This window comes from Hakea prostrata, chromosome 8 (assembly GCF_041222555.1).
Source record: "Hakea prostrata isolate BN-2017 chromosome 8, UWA_Hpros_2, whole genome shotgun sequence".
In the NCBI taxonomy this organism is placed as follows: Eukaryota; Viridiplantae; Streptophyta; class Magnoliopsida; order Proteales; family Proteaceae; genus Hakea; species Hakea prostrata.
The window spans coordinates 17,576,466-17,600,138 of record NC_142607.1 but is presented as its reverse complement, the minus strand read 5'-3'; the positions used below and the strand labels follow the sequence as shown (position 1 = coordinate 17,600,138).

The following is a 23,673-nucleotide window of genomic DNA, read 5'->3' as shown; positions in this document are numbered from 1 at the left end:
TCAAAATAAATGAAGCTTAGTGAATGTGGGAAATGAAGGTGGAAAACCAAATCGGATTTGAATTTTGCCCATTTCATTAATTCAAAATAAATGAATTTTAGGGTAAAATGGACATTTAATATGCTTTTTATAAAAAAGGATAGCATCGTCATTTGATTTTTTTAATTTTAATGAAGGGCAAATTAGACATTACATATTCAAACTTAATGGTTATTGTTATAAGGAAGGGGGCAACAATAATTTCATAAAGAACATAGTTTTATTAATAATAAAATCAAACTACAAGGGGGCAACAGTAATTATCCCATTTTTTTTTTAATTTTTAAGGGTAACTAAGTAGTAACTAAAATACAAAAAAATATTCAATAAAATATAGATAAAGAAATAATAGATAATAAAAAATTGAAGGTATTCCAAAAAAAAAGAATGACAGGAAAATATTTGCCATATTTTCCTAGGAGTACATACTTTATATAGTAGCATGATTTTATTAATAAAAATGTCTATTTTGTGCATACCATACAAGATTATGTGTCCATTTTGCCAGAGAATCGTGTTAATCTGTGCCCAATCATACAAGATTTCAATACCCATTATGTGCCGAATTGGGCAAACTAGCATACAAACATAAAAAGTTCATTTTGTGTCGAATTGGACAAATTGGCATAGAATCATTGTTTATACAATCCCTTATAGTCTGGCCTGAGTTAGCCCAGCCCAGCAGAATTAGGGTCACGGTCCAGGTCTGGGGTCAAACTACGTGCTCAAATCAGGGTTTTGAGAATCCGGTTAAACCCAACTTGTTGCGGCCTTGGCTTAGGTCTCCTTCTGGCACCTGCAGAGGTTTTTCTTTGTTCTTTTTCTTCCCGTTCTTCTTCTTAGCAGGCTTTTCGCTTCCTGTTCTCCCGTTTGCAGCGATAGTAAGTTAAGCGTCTGCTACCTCATCGTCTTCCTCCTCATCCTTCTTCTTCCGGCGTCTGCTACCCTCTGGTCAGTTTTACTTATTTATTTTCTTTTAATTTTTGGAGATTTTCGACTTGAATTCTTCCCTGTGGTTGAACAACAGTCTAACTATTATATGATAATATTTAAATGAAAAAGCACTACAAAAGAAAAAGTCTTCGACTTCTACTGTGGTTTGTCCTTAAATTAGGTGGAACCATTAACAATCGTTAGCCATATAGAATCAGTAGCAATAACCATATGCATATTCATCTTCATGTCCTCTTATGGTGCTTACATGTGATCACTATTCACTTGGAAATGCTAGTTCTGATTTCCTTTTAACTATGGAATAATCAAATAAATGTGTGTGTGCTTCACACTTACTGATTAGAAGGAATATGAGTTGAAAAAGGTCTTGAGAAGTGCAAGAAACTGTTAGGAGTTTAGAGTCTATTCTGTGTTAAATGCAAACAAAGAATGCCAAAAGTTGGTCTGGCACGCATAAAGCTGCAGAAAACGAGCCATTTGATCTTATTCTTTTTTGGTTAATGATATTCCATTGCGCTAATAGTTGGTTTCTGAAAGTAAAACCCTACAAATTGATTGTTGAGCTACTTCTGTCTCTCGAAACAAGAAGAGTATCCATGGTAAGTACATGGTTGTTTCATACAACACTTCAAGTATTTCTAGCATGAATTCATTAGTTTGTTCCTTTGAGAGAGAATGGTAAATTTGTTAGGTATGATCCCTAGAAATGGCTTCGCTTGGTTATAGTTTTCCGAAGTATTAGTATATCCGATAATTTTTTATTTTGAGAGAGAATGACCACTGTTCTATCTATTTTCCCCCTAAGGTCCTAGTTCTTCATCCCCTTTTTTGGGGATTTTAGATGGATATTTACATGTATTTTGGTTCATTTATGAGCATTTTGACGAGTTTGCTTCCAAATTATCCTTTCAGGAAACTGTTGGGATATAACCAGAACCTAAAGTCCAATATATTCTGGCTGGAATGGCCCGCTTCCCAAATGTAAGTTAGTAGATTTTCTCCTGTTATTCATTCATTCATTCATTCATTCTTTGGGATATCCTTTTTACTGTATTTATTCCACATTGAATAATTCATATTAATGTGTAACTGAAAAAAGAAGAAGAAGAGGGTTTTCAGTAAGCCGGTTGTAAAGAAGCCCAGTGTGGATCATGTCACCGGGGATAAAATACCCAAAAGCTTTGTGTTTTCAAGAGGAAAGCTGCCAAGTTCTCTGAGAAAGCTGCAAATGGACTTAAGGAAGTTGATGCTCCCCCATACTGCACTTAAACTGAAGGTAGCTGATTTGCTCCATCACTCTTTCTTGTTTCTCCATGCCTTTTTGAAAATTCACGATTGGCTAAAAAAGTGCTGTTTTTGTTGGTATCGATTGCTCAATATTATTGTTTTTGGCTTGAATGTGTGCAACAAAGACCTTTGAATGCTCTAATATGGAGCGGTGATTTGATCAGTTTGAAGAATGTAGAATACTAAGAGATAATTGCACTCCTAAGATGATTTTATTCATTCACTCTGATTCAATATTTGTAGATTTCTAGCTTATAGTTTAGAACTAACTTGGATAGATAATAGCAGTACAAATCATATGAAATAAATAAAACATAAAGAGAGCTCAAAATATGGGGGGGGGTGGGGGGGTGTTTCAAATAGGACTCAACTAAAAAACCTAGGACCCATTTGATAACTTAGCAAGTGTTTCTGCTTCGAGAAACACCAGAAAAAATTCTAAGTGTTTCTGGAAGCAGAAACACCTTTTTAAGCGTTTGATAAACCTTGCTTCTAGAAATACAAAATTTGAAAATTGTAATAAAATTTACGAAATTTGCCATTGTTATGGTTAGAGTGCCAAACTCCATAAATACCCCTGCTAAGACTATCTCACTTAAACCCAACCCGATAGATGCAACAACAAATAGTTGTTGCCTTGGAAGTGTTTTTGAAGCAAAAGTTTTCATAAATTTCAATTTATGTTGCAAAAATCATGCAAGACAAAAAGGGTTTATCAAACGGTTTTCAGCCCATTTTTCTGCTTCTTGAAGCAAGAAACACCAGAAACTGTTTTTCGGTGGGTTATAAAACTGGTCCTTACACTAGTGTTGTCCTTAGGTCACTGGCTCTAGGAGGCCTTACAACACTCCCCCTCAAGTTGCGGTATGGATATCACACATGACCAACTTGGTTAAAATAGGATGAAACACTTGTCTAGTTAAACCTTTGGTACATTTGCTACTTGATCTCCAACTTCTCTTTTATAAATTGTTTTTCATCTCCACATGTTTTACTCTATCATGTTGTATTGGATTATGAGCAATGCATATGACAGCCTGTTGTCACAACAAAGCATTATAGAAAGAGGTGCCATCACATCAAGATCTTTAAGAAGACCATGTAACCAAATAACTCACAATACCCTTGAGCCATAGCTTGGAATTTTTCATTGGCACTAGAGCTTGCAATAACATTTTGCTTCTTGCTTCGCCAAGTGACCGAATTCCCACCTACGAAGGTACAATACACTAAGATGGACTTTCTATCATGTGAACCTCCCTAGTCTGCATTGGGGTAAACTTCAACTCGAAGATGATCATGTGGGGATAGGAGAACACCTTTGCCTCGAGTAAATTTTAGATGATGAAGAATTCTGAAGACTGTTGACATCTGATTGGAACACGGATATGCATGATATGATGTACAGACTTACAATACTAATAGTATAGCAATGTCTGGTCGTGTATGAGAGAGGTGGATTAGTTTGCCACTAATTGCTAATGCTGCCCTTTATCAACAAGTTCTTCTTTTTCCTTGACTCCGGTAGCAACTTCTAGAGGAGTATCACTAGGATGACAGCCTAGTTTGCCTTTTTATAAGTCTAGGACATAATTTCTTTGGACTAGATTTTTGGTGTTTGGTGTAACTAGGGCTCCAGCCCCCCCCCCCCCCCCAAAGTATGTTGTCTGGACCCTAGAATCTAATTTTATTGTATTTTTCTGATTATTATTTTGTAAGATATTTGAGAGCCCTTGTTTAGGTGAGATTCCAGTTAGGTTGGGATCCCACAATTTGAGTCCACTTTAATTTCTTTATTTTGAGGACTTCATATCTCCTCTTAAAATTGGATTAGAGTCTTCTAGAGTTAGTTATAGACTTTTTTATTTTTTATGTCAGAGTAGTTGAATGTTAGTTGAGTTTTTTGGATAAGTCAATTAGTTCTGCTAGGAAATCATATACTTGGAACTCATCAAGGTGCTTGCGATTGGCTGCAATATCATCCACATTATTTGGCTGCAATGTGTTGTAATGGTCAATCTTCTGTTCTGCCATCATGCATTGAGGATGTTGTAGTATTAAGAGTGTCATATCTTTCTGTTTGGTCTCATGAACTTGTTTACAAAGCTCTATTTCCCACTTTTCATAAGTCTTCTGTGCGGCAGTCCAAATACTAGCAACAATGTCCAATCGAAGGAAGGATTGGTGTAACTCTGGTTTCATGGATATAATCAGGAATGCTATTACCAGATAATCATGTGCAAGCTGTCCATCTTGTGCTGATCCCTGGTTTTTTGGTTTTACAGTAGTTCCTGTAATACGTCCTAGCAGTTCTCCTCCGGTGATAGTAATGTAGGCAGACCTTGATGATGTCAAGTAATTTGAACAATCCAGAATTGTAAGACAACCAAGAAACTAGTAATCAGTCTTATCATGGCTTTCAGTTGCAGTAGATATAGGGTGTGTGGTTGTAGTTGATTCTGATGTAGTCATGTTCTCCCAATTTTAGTTTGGCAAATCCTATTGAGCTATTTGGGTAACAATTAGGGTATCAAATCCCATTAATCTATCCGGATAGAACTACAACCAATTTAGGGTACGTAACTTTGGGCAAAAAAGGAATTTTTTTTTTGAACTGTTACTAATTATAGCCCTAAAACAATTGTAATGGGACAACAACTCCAGGGTACAACAAGAAAAACAGGACTTCAGTTCTGCAACAAGGTTAGGTCTTCAAAGGGGAAGATTGCCAAAGAAAGGGGCAAATCTTCATGCATGACCGAGATCAGGTTCTGCACAAGTCTGAGGGGGAATTTATTCCATTACTTTTTAGCTCATAAGGGATAAAAAGATGCCCTTGAAACAGCAAGAGAAGACTGCCACAAGGGATTCCAAGGAGAAAAAAACAGATCACAGCTTACTGGGTATCATGCGATGGAAGATATGGCTGATTTTGCTTTGAATTTCAAACCCTTTTTGTAGGATCGGATGAAGATAGGGGCAGAACCAGCAAGCTGCGATGGACACCAGTTGTAATAGGAAGAAGGCTGCGACTGAGTTGAAGAAGAATAAACTTCATGCTCTTTCCCTAGCTCTGATGCCATGTAGAAAATTAATAGAATTTGCACTCCTGAGATGATTTTTTTTATTCACCCTAATAGGGTTGTTAAAAGGTGGAGTTAGAATAATAATTTGGTGTTACTTGGTCAGCCAGATATCACAGGATATCTATGGCTCTTATGTTGGTCAATATTCTTGTGGTCATTTTAGGAAAGATATATGTGGGACAGATTTGATTTTTTGTTTTGTTTTTGTTTTTGATTTTGTTTTTGTTTCTATATTGTTAGGGAGAAGATCTAAATTGATTGTAATCAGTTTTAGGAAGTTTGTGTAATCAGGATTAGGAAACTTTTCCTAATCCCAGAATTTATAAATAAGGCCATCTCGACAGGGGGAGAGATACACACAACTCTCATCCCTCCATCTTGTCTTCTTTTCATCTTTTCTCTTCTCTCTTCTTCTGTCTTCTTTTATTCTACTTCTTCTTTCTGAATTTCCTTTCAGTCCTTATGCTGATTACAGGTTTTGAAATCCTAAAATGGGTATTTACAACTCATAGTTTAAAACTAACTTAGAGAGGAAATAGGGTTACATCTGATTAGGAAATAAATAAAACATAAAAGTACCTAAAAAATAAGGAAATGGGAGTCCTGTTTCAAATAGGACTCACCTCAATATTTAGAGCAGCGCAAGCTAGTGCTAGGAGTCCTTAAGGGTACAAATCTGATTAGGAAATAAATAAAACATAAACGTACCTAAAAAATAAGGAAATAAGGACTCACCTCAATAGCTAGTGCAGCGCAAGCTAGCGCTAGGAGTCCTTATGACAGACAAGCTAAAAGAATCAGATATATTGTTAAAATGACCATAGGAGAAGTGGTGAAAACATGCACTGACTTAGGAGCAGTTACTAGTATGGTGTTGAATCAAGTGGATTGGATAAAAATGATCTTTTTAGCCAACCCCATTTAATTGGGATAAAGCTGAGTGGACTTGGGATGAGACCCTACTTGTTAAAGTGGTAAACTAACCAAGGCATTTGAGGGCTCCCGTAAGCCATGGCTATTAGGTGGCTGCGTCGCATCGCCTAGGTGAACAAAATGGTTAGGATACATTTTTTTTTTGTATGACCATCTTATGAGGTACAAGTATCATATTAAAACTTATGGAGCAAATTGCATTGGCACCCCAAAATGGAGGCCTTAAAGCACTGGCACCCCACTTTATCTTTAAAAAGCACAGAGACCCCAAAATTGGATTTTCATTGGATATATTTGTCCAATTTATCACTGAAAACCTTTTAGACACTGTTTATTATAGGGATATTTTAAAAAATAAACAGTAATTTAACTTTATTTAGTGATTAATTTGACAAATATATCCAATGAAAATTCAATTTTGGGTCTCTGTGCTTTTTAAACATAAAGTGGGGTGTTAGTGCCTTAAGGCCTCCATTTTGGGGTGCCAGTGCAATTTACTCAAACTTATATGGTATTGCTTATAAGCTAAACAAACATTAAAAGTCACGATAATTCAAGACTATCATTAAAAAAAAATATGTATATATATAAGTTCATCTCATCATAATACAGTACCAACATATCATTATAATTTTTATAAATATGAGTAATTCTACTTACCTCGGTGACAACACAGTCATTCTATAGATGACCTCATCCTCCATTTGACCTTCTTTCTGTAATCTTAAAATGATCCCGTGCTTCCTGTTTCATGGTAGCAAAGTGAATATGTGTTGTTGTGGCATAAACCTGGGTCATTTAAAAATGCAGGAAGATAAAAAATGGTATCTAAATACGATGTCAAGAGCGACCGCTGAACCCATAAGGCATCATATGGAGTTACAAGGTATTGCCTTGGCATCACCAAGAGACACAAAGCATCCATTTCTATGCATATACAACAAGTGGGCCAAAGTGCCCTGGCAATGCTTTCATAACTATGGATGAGACATTTCATTGAATTTATGCTGTTTAAGAAGATGGCGTTCCCTTTGACTTTGACTTATCTTTTATCGCCCATCACTATTACTTTTGAAATTTTTAAATGAATATCGCATGGATAACATGAAGATAAATTATGTTTTAATTATCATGTTGGACATGAAGCTAGCAGGTCAAGAATCAGTGCTTGAGAGGAGCCTAATTAAGAAGTACCAAGAATTCTTAAATCGGTTGGCCTGTCTCAGAAATTCTTTTTACTAAGGGTGCAATACGCTTTGTTAGCTTGGTTAAACTCCGGAAGGGCTCTGGTTTGGATCCTTGAAATTTTCAGGTTGCAGAAGTCAACCATTTGTAAGTGTTAATACCACATGAATGACAAATCTGGTAGGCTGCTCGTTTTATGAAAAATAATAAACAAAAATCATGTATAAACTTCCCTAGCTGTTAGGTGATGGCAGTGATATTTAAAATGTTGCTGAATGATGCAGACACACCTCATCAGTGATTGTGCTGTTCTAGCTTTCTAACATTTGTAGCACTCTGTGACCCATTCCTTATTATGTGGTCACCTCCTCTTCGCCCTCCCATCCCTGTGCAGGTGGGAAGCAGTTAATGGTCAAAACTTTGTAATTTTGTTTGTTTTGACAAAGGTCTAACTGAAACCAACTGCACACCTGGAAATTACCAAGTGAGTTCAAAAATTGCAGTTTCAAAAAAGCTTCTGTTGGTTTCTGGTTTTGGCATCATTTTGGTCAAAAACACTTCCAATGAAAAGCATGGTTTCAAGTTTCAACTGCAGTCTTGTAATGCTAGTTTCAACTCCAAAAGGGGCAACTTCTTAGAAAACTTCAGTTTTGATATTTGCCAAAACGCTTTCATATCCCTCATATAACATTTCATGGGTTTTGACATGGTTCCTAATTTTACATCCATTCATTTAATGCATATTTTAGCTACTTTTAGTTAATTTTTTTTTTTTTATTTTATAGTAACAAAATTTATGCATACAGCAGCATATGATGTACATTACCATCACAGATTTCCTAGGCAAACTGCCATTCACTTATTAATTATTTTTTGTATCGATATAAATAGTCCATCTATGTTCAGGGGATCTAAATAGGGTTTCTCAGAAGTTTCATGACCTAATTTGGCCTTTTGAGGCTTCGAAACTGATATTTCAAGCCTACAGCACAAACTTACTGTCATTCAAAATTTTACAGTTTGGTGAAATATAAATCCGGCTCAAATCTGAAACCCCAAACCTTGGCATAGAGAATAATTGAAGTTATGAATTTTTATTCCTCTGATAGATGGTAAAGTTCACAATAGAAGGTGACTATGCCTTGGTTATTCTACCTGGTAAATTCTCTTCGGCTCGGCTGTGGAGTTACTGTTTATGAGGAGAACTAGTTCGTTGTCTATGGGTAGGAAGTTCTTCATTGGAGAGGGTGACCAGCCCGGCTACTTGATGAAGAAAACCATGATTTGAGAGGTATCAGGCTTTGACTTTTTATAGAAAACTTGTCTCAGGATATCGACCTTTTTAAGATTAAAAAATTTATGGCTAAAAAGAGGTGGTAAAGTTAGGCCTGGAGATGTAAAACAAATTTGGATGTCTCATCTTTCCATTGCTACCAGGATGTCATCTTTTATGGCTGATCATTATGCACAATCGTATTATATTTCCAAATATTTTAGAATTAGCTAATTGATGTTTCTCTGTTTGCTTGGCAGGAAAAGAAACAGAATAATCTCAAGGATTATTTGAACGTTGCTGGGCCAATGGGTGTCACTCATTTCCTTATACTATCAAAGACAGATACAGCAGCCTATCTGAGGGTTGCAAGGACCCCCCAAGGCCCTACTCTTTCATTCAAAATACATGAATATTCACTGGCAGCTGATGTTGCTCAATCTCAGCTGCGTCCTAGGTGCCCTCCAGAACTTTTCAAGAACTCTCCTCTGGTGAGCTTCTAACCAATGTCCCCTCTTCTTTTCTTTATCATATTATCATTATTGTTTTGAATTTGACTAGGTGCTTGTTATTGGTGAAAATATGGAATATAAATGAGGGCACATACAATGCTCTGAGTATCCTTAACTTCCTTCACTTAGAATTTGATTGAATTCTTGGAGGCACTCAGGCTGCAGTCTTCTATTGTGTTGATTTGGTAGACAATGCCACCAGGAAATAACCATGGCAATGGACTCTATTGGCTGGATAATAAATGGAAGAAAGCAAAAAATATCTTAGTGAACGTGAATACATTGAATAAGGTTGGATGCCTTCCGCAAGGGAGCAATGCTGGCCGATATGAACACTATTGTTTTTTTCAAATCCCTTCCTAGCCTCATATCCATTATCCCTCCTCAAGCTCCTCTTCACAAAGATGCACTATCTTGCACTCATTCTTTTATTGGAAGCAAGGGTTTTCATGTGCAACCTGATTTACTCACAAAGCTTTTCAGAAAATTCTCTTGCAAGGTAACCAAAACATTGTCAGTTTGGCATTCTTTATTGAATCTGAAGTGGCAAACTTTTATTCTTGGAATTTTGTAGAATTTCTTGTTCGTCTGATTGGTGAAGTCCTTCCAAGAAATGAAGGCTACAAGATAGACAGCAGCTTTCAGAATTAGAAAAAATAAACCAAGAAACCTAGTATTTTTATTACGCCTTTTTCGTTAACCATGTCTAGGTTATAAAAGAATGCTGCAGCTCAAATGATGGGTTTCTTAATAGCCAAACTAGGGATAGTGGTTATTTTCATATATTCCATGAAGACAAAGGTATCTTTCCATTAAAATAAACCCACTTTTGTATCCACACAACTAATTTGCTTTGGTCAAACGAGTCTTGTTGCTGTTGTCCACAATTTACTGTTTGATTTCCTTTTCTGCCAGTGATAGGTAATGATTCATTTGCACTTTTTCTTTCTTACCTCTTCCCCAATCCTTCTTCCCCATCTTTTGTTTTCCTTTTTCGGTTAGAACTTAGTTTTCCCTGCTTCTATCCGTCCGTATCCATGTTGCAATCCTGTTAGGTTGGGATAAGGCTAGTTTTTTTTTGTTGTTTTATTGACTGTTGCAATTATTATCTTGCTGTGCGTTCCACCTCTATGGCTTGCTTCTTATAATACAGGATAGTGACCAGCTATTCATTTCAATCTTATGATACTTGGAGACTTGGATTTACACAAGGGCTCTGTAGCACCTTTTGTATGAATCTAGCCTCCATTATTATAACTACTGTACATGCCTGACCTCCTCTCTTCCTTCATCAATTTCCTTGCAGCAAATCTGCGCTGCTATGTTTTGGTTGGGAATTGGGATTATGTTCCTTCCACTAAACATGACAAAGTAACATATAGAAAAGAGATTTAGGGTTTGAGAAGCATGAGGAAGATGTGTGGCCAACATGATTACTTAGATTATACAATAAATGCAAAAAAAAGAAGAGCACAAGTTAGAGTTGGCACTTCACTTAACATCCATTAAAAACAAAGATGTGGACATTGAGATCTCTTCCAGAATTACGTGAAATAGTTCAGAAAATAGATGAGATTTCTTGAAACTGAACTTTTGCGCATATGGACAGGGATAAAAGCATATTGTTCAAACTAGATCTAGGACCTAACTGAACTCGATGAAGCATCCATGCCAATGTGAGAAAGAAAGTTCTGTCAAATCCTTTCTTTCAAAGGAACCAAGGGGAGCTACCAGAACTCAAGGTGAATCCAGTTGTTGACCTTGACCTAACTGCCAAGGGGCTGCCGGGTTACCTTGTTGATGATTCCATAAAGTTAAGTGCCTCCTGAAGCAGTTCGGCTGCCCAAGAACAGATTCAGGTGTAGGGATTCCTCCCAGCACGAGCACTATTAAGTTTAGGCCTGTAGGGAACCTTCTTACACCAAGAACCAAAATTGTGGGCTTAGATTTTTTTAAATTTAGTTAGTCTCTTATTTCAGTCTTATCTTACAATTGTAGTCTAGCTAAGACTTAAAAATGAGGCTTAGTTACATGTCCTAGCTTCTAACTTGGAATCCTAATTAAAGTTCTTACTTTTTTTGTGAGGCCATAAGGCTATATTTAAACAGCCCCTAGGGAGCCACGCATGAATTGATCAATAAGGAATTAGTGGTTCTAATTTCCTATCCTCCATAGAATTTTCAAGCAGACCCAAAGCTGCCTTATCCAGAATCTGGAAGTTTTCTCATATTGCTGACTATTTTTAATCAATAATCAAGGGCTTCTTCTCAGTCATTTAACCTGCTGCTCTTCAGTAAATTGTAAGTTGAATCATCCCCACCCCCTATTCTTCTTCTAATGCTTCATTAACCTTAAGTCTTCTATTGCATAAAACTATAATTTACTTTTCATCCATTTATTAGAATCATTCCATATTTGATCCACTTTGCATCCCTATCCGTCCATCTATCCATTGAAACCCTAGAATTCCAACAAGTCAGTTATTTGTGGAAGGACTCAATTTTTAGATCTCACACCATCGGTTCTGTCCTGTATTTGGATTGAATAAAGCCCCCTAGCCGGACAACACTGTATCCAAACCCTAGCCCTGAGCCCCAACTCTAATAGATTTCAAAAAAATTAAGTTAAAAAAATTAAAAAAAATAAAAAAAAATAAAAAAAATAAAAAAAATAAAAAAAATAAAAAAAATAAAAAAAAAAAAAAAAAATGGAAACCAAACCTTAGTATGCTAGAAATTTAATATTGGCACCTAAATCACTTAGGGCCTGTTTGGTTACATTAGTCTGGAGATTTCAAATATCTAGAGATTTCACATCTATGGAGTCATAATTTATAAAATTAACTGTTTGGTTAACCAAATATATGGAATGAAATCTGTGGATTCATCAGCGATTTTTGTGAGCGCAAATGTTTAATGTCTTTATAGTAGGGATAAAATCTCTGGATTTCACCCCATACCCATAAATCTACAGATTCACTTTGTGAATGCGCAAATTTTTAATGTCTTTATAGTAGGGATGAAATCTCTGGATTTCACCCCATACCCATAAATCTACAGATTCACGTTTTTAGTGTAAAAAGATGAATCTCTAGATTTCATGAATTTAGAGATTTTCACAACCAAACAGATATAAATCTCGCATTCATGATTCCAGAGATTTGAAATCTTTGGATTCATGTAACCAAACAGGCCCTTAGCAAACCCCAAAATTTCATTGTTATTTTTGCAATCGCCAACTAGACTTAATGCTACATCCAAACCCTATTTTCAACCTAACAATAGTACTCAAGTGGGTACCGCTGCTTATTGTAGCGGGATAGCCTACCTGAAACTGACTATTCTAATATCATCCTGTAGAACTGACCCTATTTGACCCTCTTAGTCTAGGCTATATCAACTTCTGGTTGTCTCTTAATACCTTGGGTCATCTCGACATCATGCCACTCAAACTTGGGTTTTGGTCTTGTTTTGGCCCAATGGAAATGAAATCTATTGAAATGGGAGATATTTGCCCAAACTGTATTTTTTTTGCTCATATATTTAGGTTGGCCATTTTAGGGGGGGGGGAAGCAGACAAGGAAACCTTAATAAAGCCTAGGTGAATGTATCTATGCTCCTAAAATGACAAGAAAAATCACACAAAGTAGTCCTATGGATTTGTGCCTTTAGTTGGCGGGATACACCTAGCTCTCTTGTACATCTTGTGTAAATTTTTCCTATTTTGCACTTTGTTTTAGTACCAGAAGGATAGAAAAACCACATAAAATACATAATTATGATCTACAATCAAAGAGATGTAATATTGATTAATTATGAAACAGTAAAAGTACATTTAACTAGGAAGGATAAGATAAGGAATGATCATATTAGAGTTGGTCTGGGAGTTGCTCCCATAAGTGATAAGCTTTGGGAAAATCGTTTGAGGTGGAGAAGTGATATAATCCAATTGAAGGAAATAGAAGAGCTAGGGGTAGACCTAAGATAACCTTAAGAAAAGTGGTGAGAAAGGATATGCATAGTTTAGGCCTTGTATCTATCATGGCCTCAAATAGAACTTGTTGGAAGGCAAGAATCCATGTAGCCAACCCCATTTAGTTGGGACAAGGCTTATTGTTGTTGTTGTAAAAGTACATGTAACGTAGACTCAAAATATATTATGGAAAACACTCTTTTGTAGCCATCGTGGTGTATTACAAAGAATTTTTGTAGAGAATCAAGTACACTCATCTATCTCTGGACTTTCAGTGTACAACAACAAGCCTTGTCCCAACTAAATGGGGTCGGCTACATGGATTCTTGCCTTCCAATCAGCCCTGTTTGAGGCCAAACTTGGTACAAGGCCTAAGCTTGCATTTCCTTTCTCACCACTCTCACCACTTCTCCTATGGTTATCTTTGGTCTGCCTTTAGCTCTTCTAATTCCTTCAATCTTGATTAAATCAAATCTCCGTACTAGGGCATTTACAAGCCGCCGTTGAATGTGACCATGCCACCTTAAATGATTTTCTCATAGCTTATCACTTAGTGGAGCTACTCCTAGACCAGCTCAATATGATCATTCCTTATCTAGGGTTTCATTATATAACATATAAATGATGAATAACATATAAATGTTTCATCACCAACTTTCTGGTATGCGATATTTGTTGCAGAAATTCTTTTATGGGCAGAACTTCGTTACTATAAACTGTTGAACGTGGGTAAATCTGCATCAATATGGAACAAATGATGTAATTGGAATGAGATGGACCCCCCTCCCCCACCAAAAAAAAAAAAAAAAAAGAAACCATATTCCTCCAGTTTGTGGAGAAAAAAACGTGGTGACAGCTTGAGGCCGTTAACCACAAGAGTGAAAATCATTAGATGGTGGGAGAAATCTGGAAATGAGGTTACTCAGCCTATTCTTGCCCAAACTTGCTTCTTACTCCCTTAGCCAGAAATTGAAGTAGAATGTGTGTGTCCTGATTGCACTCTTTTTCTGTTTTCATGTTCAGTGCCTACTGACTTAGCAAGTAGGTTAGGCCTGAACCTCTATCCGGAAATTGTTGAAGGTTCTTGCAATTTCTAAATGGTATATCAGGATAGATGACTTTATCTATGGGGTTAGATAGTGTTATGTCATGTTGAAATGAGATCAGTGATTTTAACACTGAGGAAATATACGATAAAGAGAGCCAAAGTTTAATTGTACATGATTAGGCATTGTTCCTTTAGTGAACACTGTCGGATAGAGCTTGTAATATGTGGATGTTACAATTTATAAAACAAGTTCGCAATGCAGGGCCTAGAGCTGATCTGGTATGATTTCTATTTTCAATTTCATAGAGTTCTATTTGGAAGTTGTTTGGTTTGATATCTGCTTCTTAAAGTGAAAATGTGAAAGATAAATAAAATCTCTCTGAGAATCTATAATCGATAAGAAGTTCTTTCAATTTCAACATTGGAATTGTGTCTACGCTTGCTCTTTGATGTGCACATGATTAATTGTATGGTTGAAGAAAATTTTCATTTTAAAATTAAAACAGCACTGTTCTATGTCTCATGATCGCAATCCTCCACTTTTCATTCTTATTCTTAAAATGTTTCAAATTCTTTAAAACAATTTTAATTTCCTTACCAAAAGTATATTTATTGCGTTTTCCATCAAATCATTCTGAAATTGAAATCATATGAAATCAGCCCTCAGATTGTTGGCATAATTCTTATTCTATTTTGTCCATTATGTATAAAGTGCATTTTTTAATCCCTAGGTTGTTATATCAAGTGACGAGTAAAAATAAGAAACCAAGGGTTTTACATGACAAAATTAATTGAAGTTGCTTGGATGCTGCTCCAGATCCCAAGCCTGCTGGATCTGGCTATTTCTAGGCTACATTTGGTAATTTCTGTGTTCTGGTGAGGTGTTATTCCCTGCAGAATATTCTAGCTGTTATTCAAGATTATTAAGAGCCACGCATCTCTTGAAAGTTGAATCAAACTTTTGTTTCCTACTTTTTTGAAAGAACCATTTTTGTTTCCGTGGAACATAAAAGCAGACCAGTGTATCTATTGTGATTCTGGTGTTCTATGTTCATGCTGCCTTGTGTTATGAAATTTTAAAGGAGCCGCAAGCATACACTTTTGTGTAACTAACTTGTCAATCTTAGGGAGACAAGCCATTCTATTTTGCTCATTTCTAAGTAATGTGAAAGCAGGCCAAATTTGATTAAACTAATGGACCTAAAAATTTCATCCAAAATTACGATTGAGTTGACCACTTACTCATCTAGAGATGACCTTACCAAAACATGTAACCCTGACCATTCAGCATCTAAGAAAGTAAATTGCAAAAATAAATTATAAATGTAATGGATCTCTAATTAGAGAGGTATGACTATAGGCATCTCTAATTCAGGATAGGTGCCAATTTTAGGGTTAGTATTCCTAGGATTGTTTCCCTACAATTAGGGGTTTGCCCAGGATTTTCTTCTTTTGAACCAGCAAAATAACTATGAAATTTGGAAGGAATGGATAATATTCTTAGAGCAAATTACACTGGCACCCCAAAATGGAGGCCTTAAAACACTGACACCCCACTTTATGTTTAAAAACACATAGGTCCTATTCTGTTAGAATGGTTATTACTTGGTTAGTCATATTTTTGCAAAGACTATTATACCCTTGATTTATTCTCCAAGAAATCTATTTTCATTTACTCAGAAAAAAAACAAACCGTGTGCAAGATTGGGAGTTCAACGGTTTCAGTTCTCAGTTCTCATTTCTCCTTATGCACGTTTGGGATTTCAACAGTTTCAGTTATCAGTTCTCATTTCTCCCTGTTCACGTTTGGGATTTCAACGGTTTCAGTTCTCATTTCTACCTCTTCACGTTTGGGAGTTCAACGGTTTCAGTTAAAGAATGAAATCAACTAATTTTATTAAGTGTTGCAATTACCAAATGTCCAACCTTGAAGGCCCTCAGGAATGTGAGAATGTCCATCCATCTCAGCTTTGTATTTAGCTGTTGGGACTTCCTTTAATGATTTGCTCTTGGTTTTGTATATGACATGTATGAGTGCCTTGCTGCTACCAGTAACTGCCATAAACATTGGTGATCATCCTTTTTTATATCTCAAATAGATAAACCATATCCGTTCCATATATGCCTTTAGTCGTCAGTCTATTGTACTCTGCACTGAAATCTATTGCTTAAGAAACATAAAATTTGAAGCGTGATTCTCACTTATATTGAGATCAGATTTGAATCCAGGTGATCTCTTCTACTTCCTTTTTCTCTTTTCTTCTTTTGTATCTTTCGTTGCATCTAGACGTTTGATGCCAGACAGAATGCAAGTAATTTTCTTCCGCCTTCGAAGGTTTTGCAATGAAAACAACAGCAACGAATGAACATTGAATAGGGCTTTCTTCCGATTATCCGATGAAGACCACAGCAGCGAATGAACATTAGGAGAACTTCTGTAGATTTGAATAGGGCTGAACATTGGGCGAATTTCTGAATAGGTTCTTCTGCTGATGAAGCCTTCTGAATAGGTTCTTCCACGTACAAAGCCATGAAGGTTATTCGATGGATAATTTTTTTCTCTCTCAGATTTGAGTAAGGGCATTTTTGGAATTAAAAAAAACTTAACAGTGGGTTAACAGTTTCACTAACAGAATGGACTAGTGTGTTTATTGAATTGGGGTGTCAGTGTTTTTTAAACATAAAGTGGGGTGTCAGTGCTTTAAGGGCTCCATTTTGGGATGTCAGTGCAATTTGCTCATATTCTTAAATATAATTTGGTTCTAAATGGGTAGGGTTTGGGTTAACAAAACTAAATGGGATGATAGGGAAAATTTTAGGGTTTTAACAAGTTCCCATGATGGTTTTGAGATGTTCAGAATCAATATTGGATGTAACAAAGAGGTATAGGGTGTACTAAGGAATCCTAGGAACCTGTGGTTGGGTATGGGGAGGTTTAGGGGTGAATTTTTGGATGGCTATGGGTTGTGGGATTTGGAAAATAGAAAATGTAAGGATTGTTAGGGAAAATTTAGGGTTTTAAAATAGAAGTGAATTTGAGAATGGATCTTGGACAATCTTTTTTCTTTCTTTTTCCATTTCTATTCTGCTTTCAGACTGGCCGCAAGTCAGTAGAGAAGAGAAAGGGGGCTGGAAAGGTTAAAAAGGGGGGTTGTTGTCAGGTAGGGGAGAGGTGGGCAGAGCTGTATGGGGTGGGGGAGGGTTTTAGGGTGTTGTAGGGGCATGGGGAAGTGCTGCCACAGCAAGGGGTGGTTTAGGGTTGCACAGGGTAGGGGAAGAAGAAGAAAAGAAGTGGGGCTGGGGTTGGGGAAGGGGATTTACTCACTGGTTTGCAGAATTTCTTGAGGGATGCTTGCTGGAATTTCTTGCTGGATTACAGGGAAGACTTGGCTGAAACAAAAGATCCAGGTAACTGTAAGGTCCTACCAATAGGACCCTGCTACACCTTTGTTGGCTGCAATTCTTTGATAAATTTATTAATCCAGAATTAAGAAACTTACAAAGAAAGAATAGGCTTATTTATAGCCTAGTAAAAGACTCCAACCTAACTGGGTGGTTTCCTTAATAAATTAGGATCCCCTCACAAATAATCTCAACCATACATTTAAAAACTTGAGATTTAATGGAATCTCCTTGTCCATTAAGACTCAAATACTAAAGGAGCTCTTCTTGTAAATACAAACTTGCAAGAGTCTATTTTACAGAAGACTCCTAATGATTCAAGAACTCGTCTTTGACTTAACCAAGAATTCTAACTAAGCAAGACTTTTTTAAAACTAAAAAAAGAAATTCTAAAATTTAAACCAACAACTAATTATGGTTGGATTTGATGAAAATACCCCCTAGGAGGGTTCGGCCAACCCTAGGTGTGCGGCACTTTGGAGTGGTCTTGGGGCCCACTCCAGGGTTCCAGCTGTGGGGGTGAATTCTGGTTCATATCAATGGGGAAACTATAACATGAAAGGAAGTTCATAATCAAAAAACAATAAATAGAATGACTAGAGAGAGGCACGACTATCAGCATCTCTAATAAAAAATCCGGGGGGGGGGATTATTGAAGAAGCTTGCTTAGCCAAAACTTCAATCCTGGAATGAAAAACATGGTTGATTTGAAATTCTAGAAACCTTAAAAATCAGATCTAGAAATAGACCAAATCTGAAGTTGTGAGGCCCTGAAAAAAGAAGTCATGTAAGAGAAAATCTCATGTGCTTCAAAGATTTGCATTAATAAAGAGAGGACTTGGTTGTATAGAATAACAGTGATGAGAAACTGATTCCTAAAATCGAAATTACTTTCAAATAAATTCCTGAACATCATGTGTAAGAAAATAAATTAAAAACCAATGGTGCTCTAGAAGAAAAGCCTAATTGCAAAAGAGAAGAGAAAGAAGTGTGTATTACTAAATGGGGTGTTCGGGTTTTTATAGAAGAGAGATTTAGGGTTTAGTGTTGGGTTTTAGTTAAGTTAAGGAATACACCCTAACTAACAGAATTAAAACCTACAATGAAAGAATTAAAAGAATACTTTTTCTTGTGGGTAAATTAACAGAAGGCTTAGTACATAAAGAAAGAGGTAAGAGAAGAGAGAAAAATACTACAAGTAAAAAAAATCTTAAAACTAACTTAAATTCTGACTTGGATCAAAACGGCTTTTTGCTTTTATCTCTCTATCCTAATCTTGTTTTGAACTGCTGTAAGAATTAATGTTGCGCTATTATATGTTATGTACTAGATGAGCCCTAGAGGCTAGATTTAATATTTTCTAACAAACTTGTGGTTGAACCTGGTGTTGAAGGCTCATCACAAGCGGAATCCAGGGAGTAATTTTCCTATGCAGCCTTACCCCAGCAATTTTTTCTGAGAGGCTGTTTTGATGCCATGACCTAAGGCTGCAACTGTGGTACACTGACCACTGTACCAAGGCCCAACCCCTATCTTCTAACAAACTTCTAATTTGTGGAAATTAAAACCAACTTTGTGCTCTTATCCTTTGTTCTTCAGGTCCTTAATCTGCATAAAAGTTAAGACTTCTTGGATTGTAGGTGGCTTTATCTGCTAAGATCATCATTCCCATCCATTTAGTATCAATTCTTCCTATTGTCTTATGTGCAAATTACAGAAAATACCTAAGTAGCTCCATTTTAGGTCTGTTATAATGCATGCTGTATCCCCTAAGATTTTACATAGAAATGGGTTCCTCATCCTGCATGAGCAGGAGAATACTAGAAATGCTGAAATGTCAGCCTCATCATTTGTGGCAGCTATCATCAGGTTGCCTGCCCTTCAGGCCACGAGATGTTTATCAAGGGCTGAAGTGAGAGGGAAAAATGACAAATTTTTATGGGTTTCGCATAATGAAGAAGTGAAAAGTCATGCCGATTGGACAATCTCAGCCTCTTCCTTACTATTACAGTTAATTTCTTTATTTTTTTTTAAACAGAAACAAAATGTTTATGTTAACAATTATTGTATTTAATGTTCTTCAGTTAATGTTTCTGGTCCTTGCACCCCATTCTCTTTATACCACATCTGGACCTAATCTATGGTAGTAAATTGTCGTACTTCTAAATGATACTCATTTTTGTCACATGATTCTCTGGCTAATCGTGGAATGGAAAATTTATTTGCAGATTGTCCTTTCTGGTTTTGGCAGTGGAGATCAACATCTAAAACTCACCACTGTTATGTTTCAAAACATATTCCCTCCTATTGATATCAATACTGTGAGTGCCCGAAAGATCTCAATTCATTAATTGGTATACCTTCCAGTTTTGGTCGACTTATTGCTGTAATAATCTTCATTCCAATTCTTATGTGGTACAAGAACTTTTGGTTGATCGATCTCTATCTGATGAATTGTATATTATTTAACTTGTGAGGTGTCCTTTTGTGCAGGTTAAACTTTCTTTATGCCAAAGAATTGTGTTGCTAAATTATAATAAAGAGACGAAGCTTATTGATTTTCGGCATTACTCCATCAGATTACAGCCTGTCGGTGTCTCCCGTAGACTTAGAAAATTTGTGCTGAACCACCAGGCACCAGATTTGAAGAGTCTACAGGATGTCAGTGACTTTGTGACTAGGTATCTTGTCTTTCTCTGTTTGAATTCTTGTGCTGGAATACATGATAAACTCAGGCCCACACTGGAAAGAATGATGATGCTCCCTCCATTCTGTATCCCGTAGGTCTAACAGAGCTTATTCTCACTTAGCGTTATCCTCCATCCTTGATAGTGTCAGCCTATAATGTTCCTTATGCCATATACTATGTGTTCCTCATTTGTTAGTGAGTAGATTTTGAATCTCTCAATGAAAACACCACTGCGAGTAAAGGTGATCTTTCATTTCAATTTAACATTTACGGTTATCATTATGGTTTTCTTCATAGTACTATAATTAAAAGTTTTGACATGTTATGGCATTGTTTAGTTTTTAGCAGAAAGCTCATGAACAACAGGAAGCATAGTTTTTTGTCAAAAAACAGTGATGATTTAATTTGTGAATTTTTTCATGTGACACCAAATGCTTCTTCGAGTTGTGTTTGTTCAGTGGGTTAAATTTATTTGTTGCAAGTAAGGTACCTGATATTATTCAATTGTAAACTGTAATTTGCAGGGCAGGTTATGGGTCAGAAAGTGAAGGAGATGATGAAGCTGCAACAGTGAGTTTACCAAGTGATCTTGGTAGAGTTAATAGAGCTTCAACGAAAAGTGCTGTCAAGCTTCAAGAGATTGGACCTCGGATGACTCTTCAACTTATGAAAATTGAGGAAGGATTGTCTACTGGTGGAGTTATCTTCAGTGAATACGGTAACTCAATTAGATATGCAGTTAGTACTCATTAAATAGGGGGAAAGCGTAACTAGGAGCAGTTCTTCCTTTTGACATGTTCTTGCATCTGCCCTTCTGTTTTCTTGGTTCTCACAAAACAGAGGGGCTTAGATATAATAAACAGCCTCAATAAAGACTGAGACAAAACATATAGAGAATACTATGATGAAGGTTTAACTGTAGAATTCTGTCCCTGCAGAAGGCTCTGTTTTACTTGTCTTTCTTATTTTGAATTTTTCCTTACCTTCTTAATTCAGGAAGTGGAGAGGGTGCAAAAAACAAGGAAAATCAAGAAGGCAAGGAGGTTTAACCTGGTGAACCAGTTGTCGGTGGAATGTTGTGCAAAAACGTTTGGAACGATTTTGGCTTCATCTCTCTCCTAGTCTCTGTACAATTTTGTAGTTGTGAAGGTAATGTTCAGTTTGTTCTTTAAATCAAATGAACAATCGTTCTCAGGCAAATTACTGTTGCCTTTTTGTTTACATGATGGTTGTGTGAGAAGGGTTTCCCATGTATAAATTTGATCAGAAGGTTTTTTCATCAAATCCTTCTTTCACATGGGTTTTACCTGAAAACATCAACTGTTTGGTAGGCTCATCAATTTTATCATACAAGATAGTTACATTGATCACTTATCTTTGGCAACCGGAGGACAAAATCCATATTTGCTGCTGTGGAATTCTGCCCTTTCTAACATGTGATAGCGTTGAGGTTAGAATGGCTAACAACATTTTGATTCATGCCAAGAATCATTGTGACAGAATGTGAAAAGTTTTGATGAAATGATAAACCCTGAGTGTGATTTGTGGATAAAAATTCAGTTTTTGATTGCCATGAATGCAGAAGGTAAAAGAAAAAATAGCTTCCATGGTTTTATCTCCAAGAAGATCCCAAAATTATTCTCATCCTGCCTTAGTCTTTGAATCAGCAAGGTAAAAGTGGGCACAATGGGAAGGAGAGTTTGGGGGTTCCCTTGTACCTGTAAAATTTGCTTTGGTTTCTTCAGCCGGAAGTGTTTTGCTAAATTGGTGACAATGCTTTTTGATGCCTTGGTGCATTTCTGTAGGACAGAAGATGCTTTGTTATATTTAGCTTGGAGGTGTATTTCCAATATAAGTAAAAAGGGTAGGGAATATTTTGTCACCTTTGTCACATAAGAGGGGGCTGTAAATGTCATTATCCAACTAAGAAGGGTGGTAACGGTTATTTATCCTTTTTTTTTTTTTGGTAAACGGTTATTTATCCATTTTAGCCAAGTAAGGATATTGATGGAATAATGCCGTTTTAGCCAAACAGAGATAATGATGGGCTTAGAGCAGTGAGAAATAAAATAAAATAAGAGCATTAAAAGAAGAAAACTAGCGGTGAGAAATAAAATAAAATAAGAGCATTAAAAGAAGATAAATATACATAAAAGAGAGGGTTTTCCCCCCCCTATGAGAGAGACCCTTGTACGAGAGGTAGAGAGATTAAAATAATAAATACGAAAGTTTTTTGCGTTTGAAGTGTCTTTCCATTTTTTTTTGGTAAACAAGACTGTTCATTCATTAAAGAAAGAAAAGTACGAAAAAAAAAAAGAAGAAGGGAAAAAAAGAAGAAAAAAAAGCAACGGTGCATGAAAGCACAAGGTTCACACCGAACCAAGGAGCGGAAAGCGACCAAACTGTCATACATGCAATAGACAGGGTCATCCTGAGTAAGGGATGGGTCAAGCCTAATATACCCTTAGAAATAATGATGCAACAAATACAGTACCAAATAAGCACCGGCACCCACATAGGGGAACAAAATACACGCCTCAAGGGCGGACAGACAACACGCCTCAAGGGCGGACAAGGACACACAACACGCCTCAAAGGCGGACACAAAAGTCGTTCGGTTGTCGCAGTGGTAACATCAAAAGTGCGGAGGCGGGTCAGACTTGCCATCCGGCCCTGCCGTAAAGGCATTCAAGCTTGCCACAGAGAGACTTGTATCCAGATTTAGAGTTTCTCGGCGGTGTTCACCAACGATCGCTGCAACCAAAGAAATTATTCGTTATTTAAAACTGACCGAAAGGAAAAAAAAAAGTATTGCAACCAGGGAGAGAAAAGAACGGCCGGAAAAACAAAACAGATCGAAGTTAGAAACTACAGATCTGGGTTCGAGCAAAAAGCAAGACGGGTTTTTTTTTTTTTTTTGGGTCCTCTAAGTCGTTCACGGGAGAGAGTCAGAGGGTTTTTTTTTTTCTAAATCGGAACTTCACTGGAGAAGAGGAGTTGAACCTTCGACCGATTTGGCAAAAAAAAAAAAAAAAAAAAAAAAGAGAGCGAGACGGAGAGAATGATAAACCGAGAGGTTTAATTTTTTTTCCTAAACCGGAACTTCAATGGAGAAGAGGCGGAGAGATAGAGAAAGAGGGAGGCGAGGGGGCAGAATAGAGGTGGAGGTGGAGAAGCGAGCAGAGAGAAAGCTAACAGAAAGGCTGAAAGAGGGAAATAGGAGACGACGGAGCAGAGCAGGGGTGGAAAACTAAAACCAGAGGATTAATAGAGAGGCAGATGAGAGGGAGAGA

The 23,673-nt window shown here is 36.7% G+C and overlaps 1 protein-coding gene across 2 annotated transcripts; it reads left to right on the top strand.

Annotated features, from left to right (window-relative positions):
- The first annotated feature begins 814 nt into the window (after positions 1 to 814).
- On the top strand, positions 815 to 22,255 carry LOC149007330 (peter Pan-like protein). Of its 2 annotated transcripts, none has more exons than XM_089166389.1 (8): positions 815 to 990; positions 1,906 to 1,974; positions 2,096 to 2,269; positions 9,018 to 9,248; positions 19,920 to 20,012; positions 20,185 to 20,372; positions 20,905 to 21,098; positions 21,377 to 22,255. In XM_089166389.1, exons 2-8 carry the CDS (start codon positions 1,957 to 1,959, stop codon positions 21,427 to 21,429), a joined length of 951 nt encoding a protein of 316 aa, XP_089022515.1. In that variant the 5' UTR covers positions 815 to 990; positions 1,906 to 1,956; the 3' UTR covers positions 21,430 to 22,255. The 2 variants fall into 2 exon arrangements, with proteins under 2 accessions (XP_089022515.1, XP_089022514.1); XM_089166388.1 differs by having other exon boundaries at positions 2,093 to 2,269; positions 21,377 to 22,253.
- The last annotated feature ends 1,418 nt before the right edge of the window (positions 22,256 to 23,673 follow it).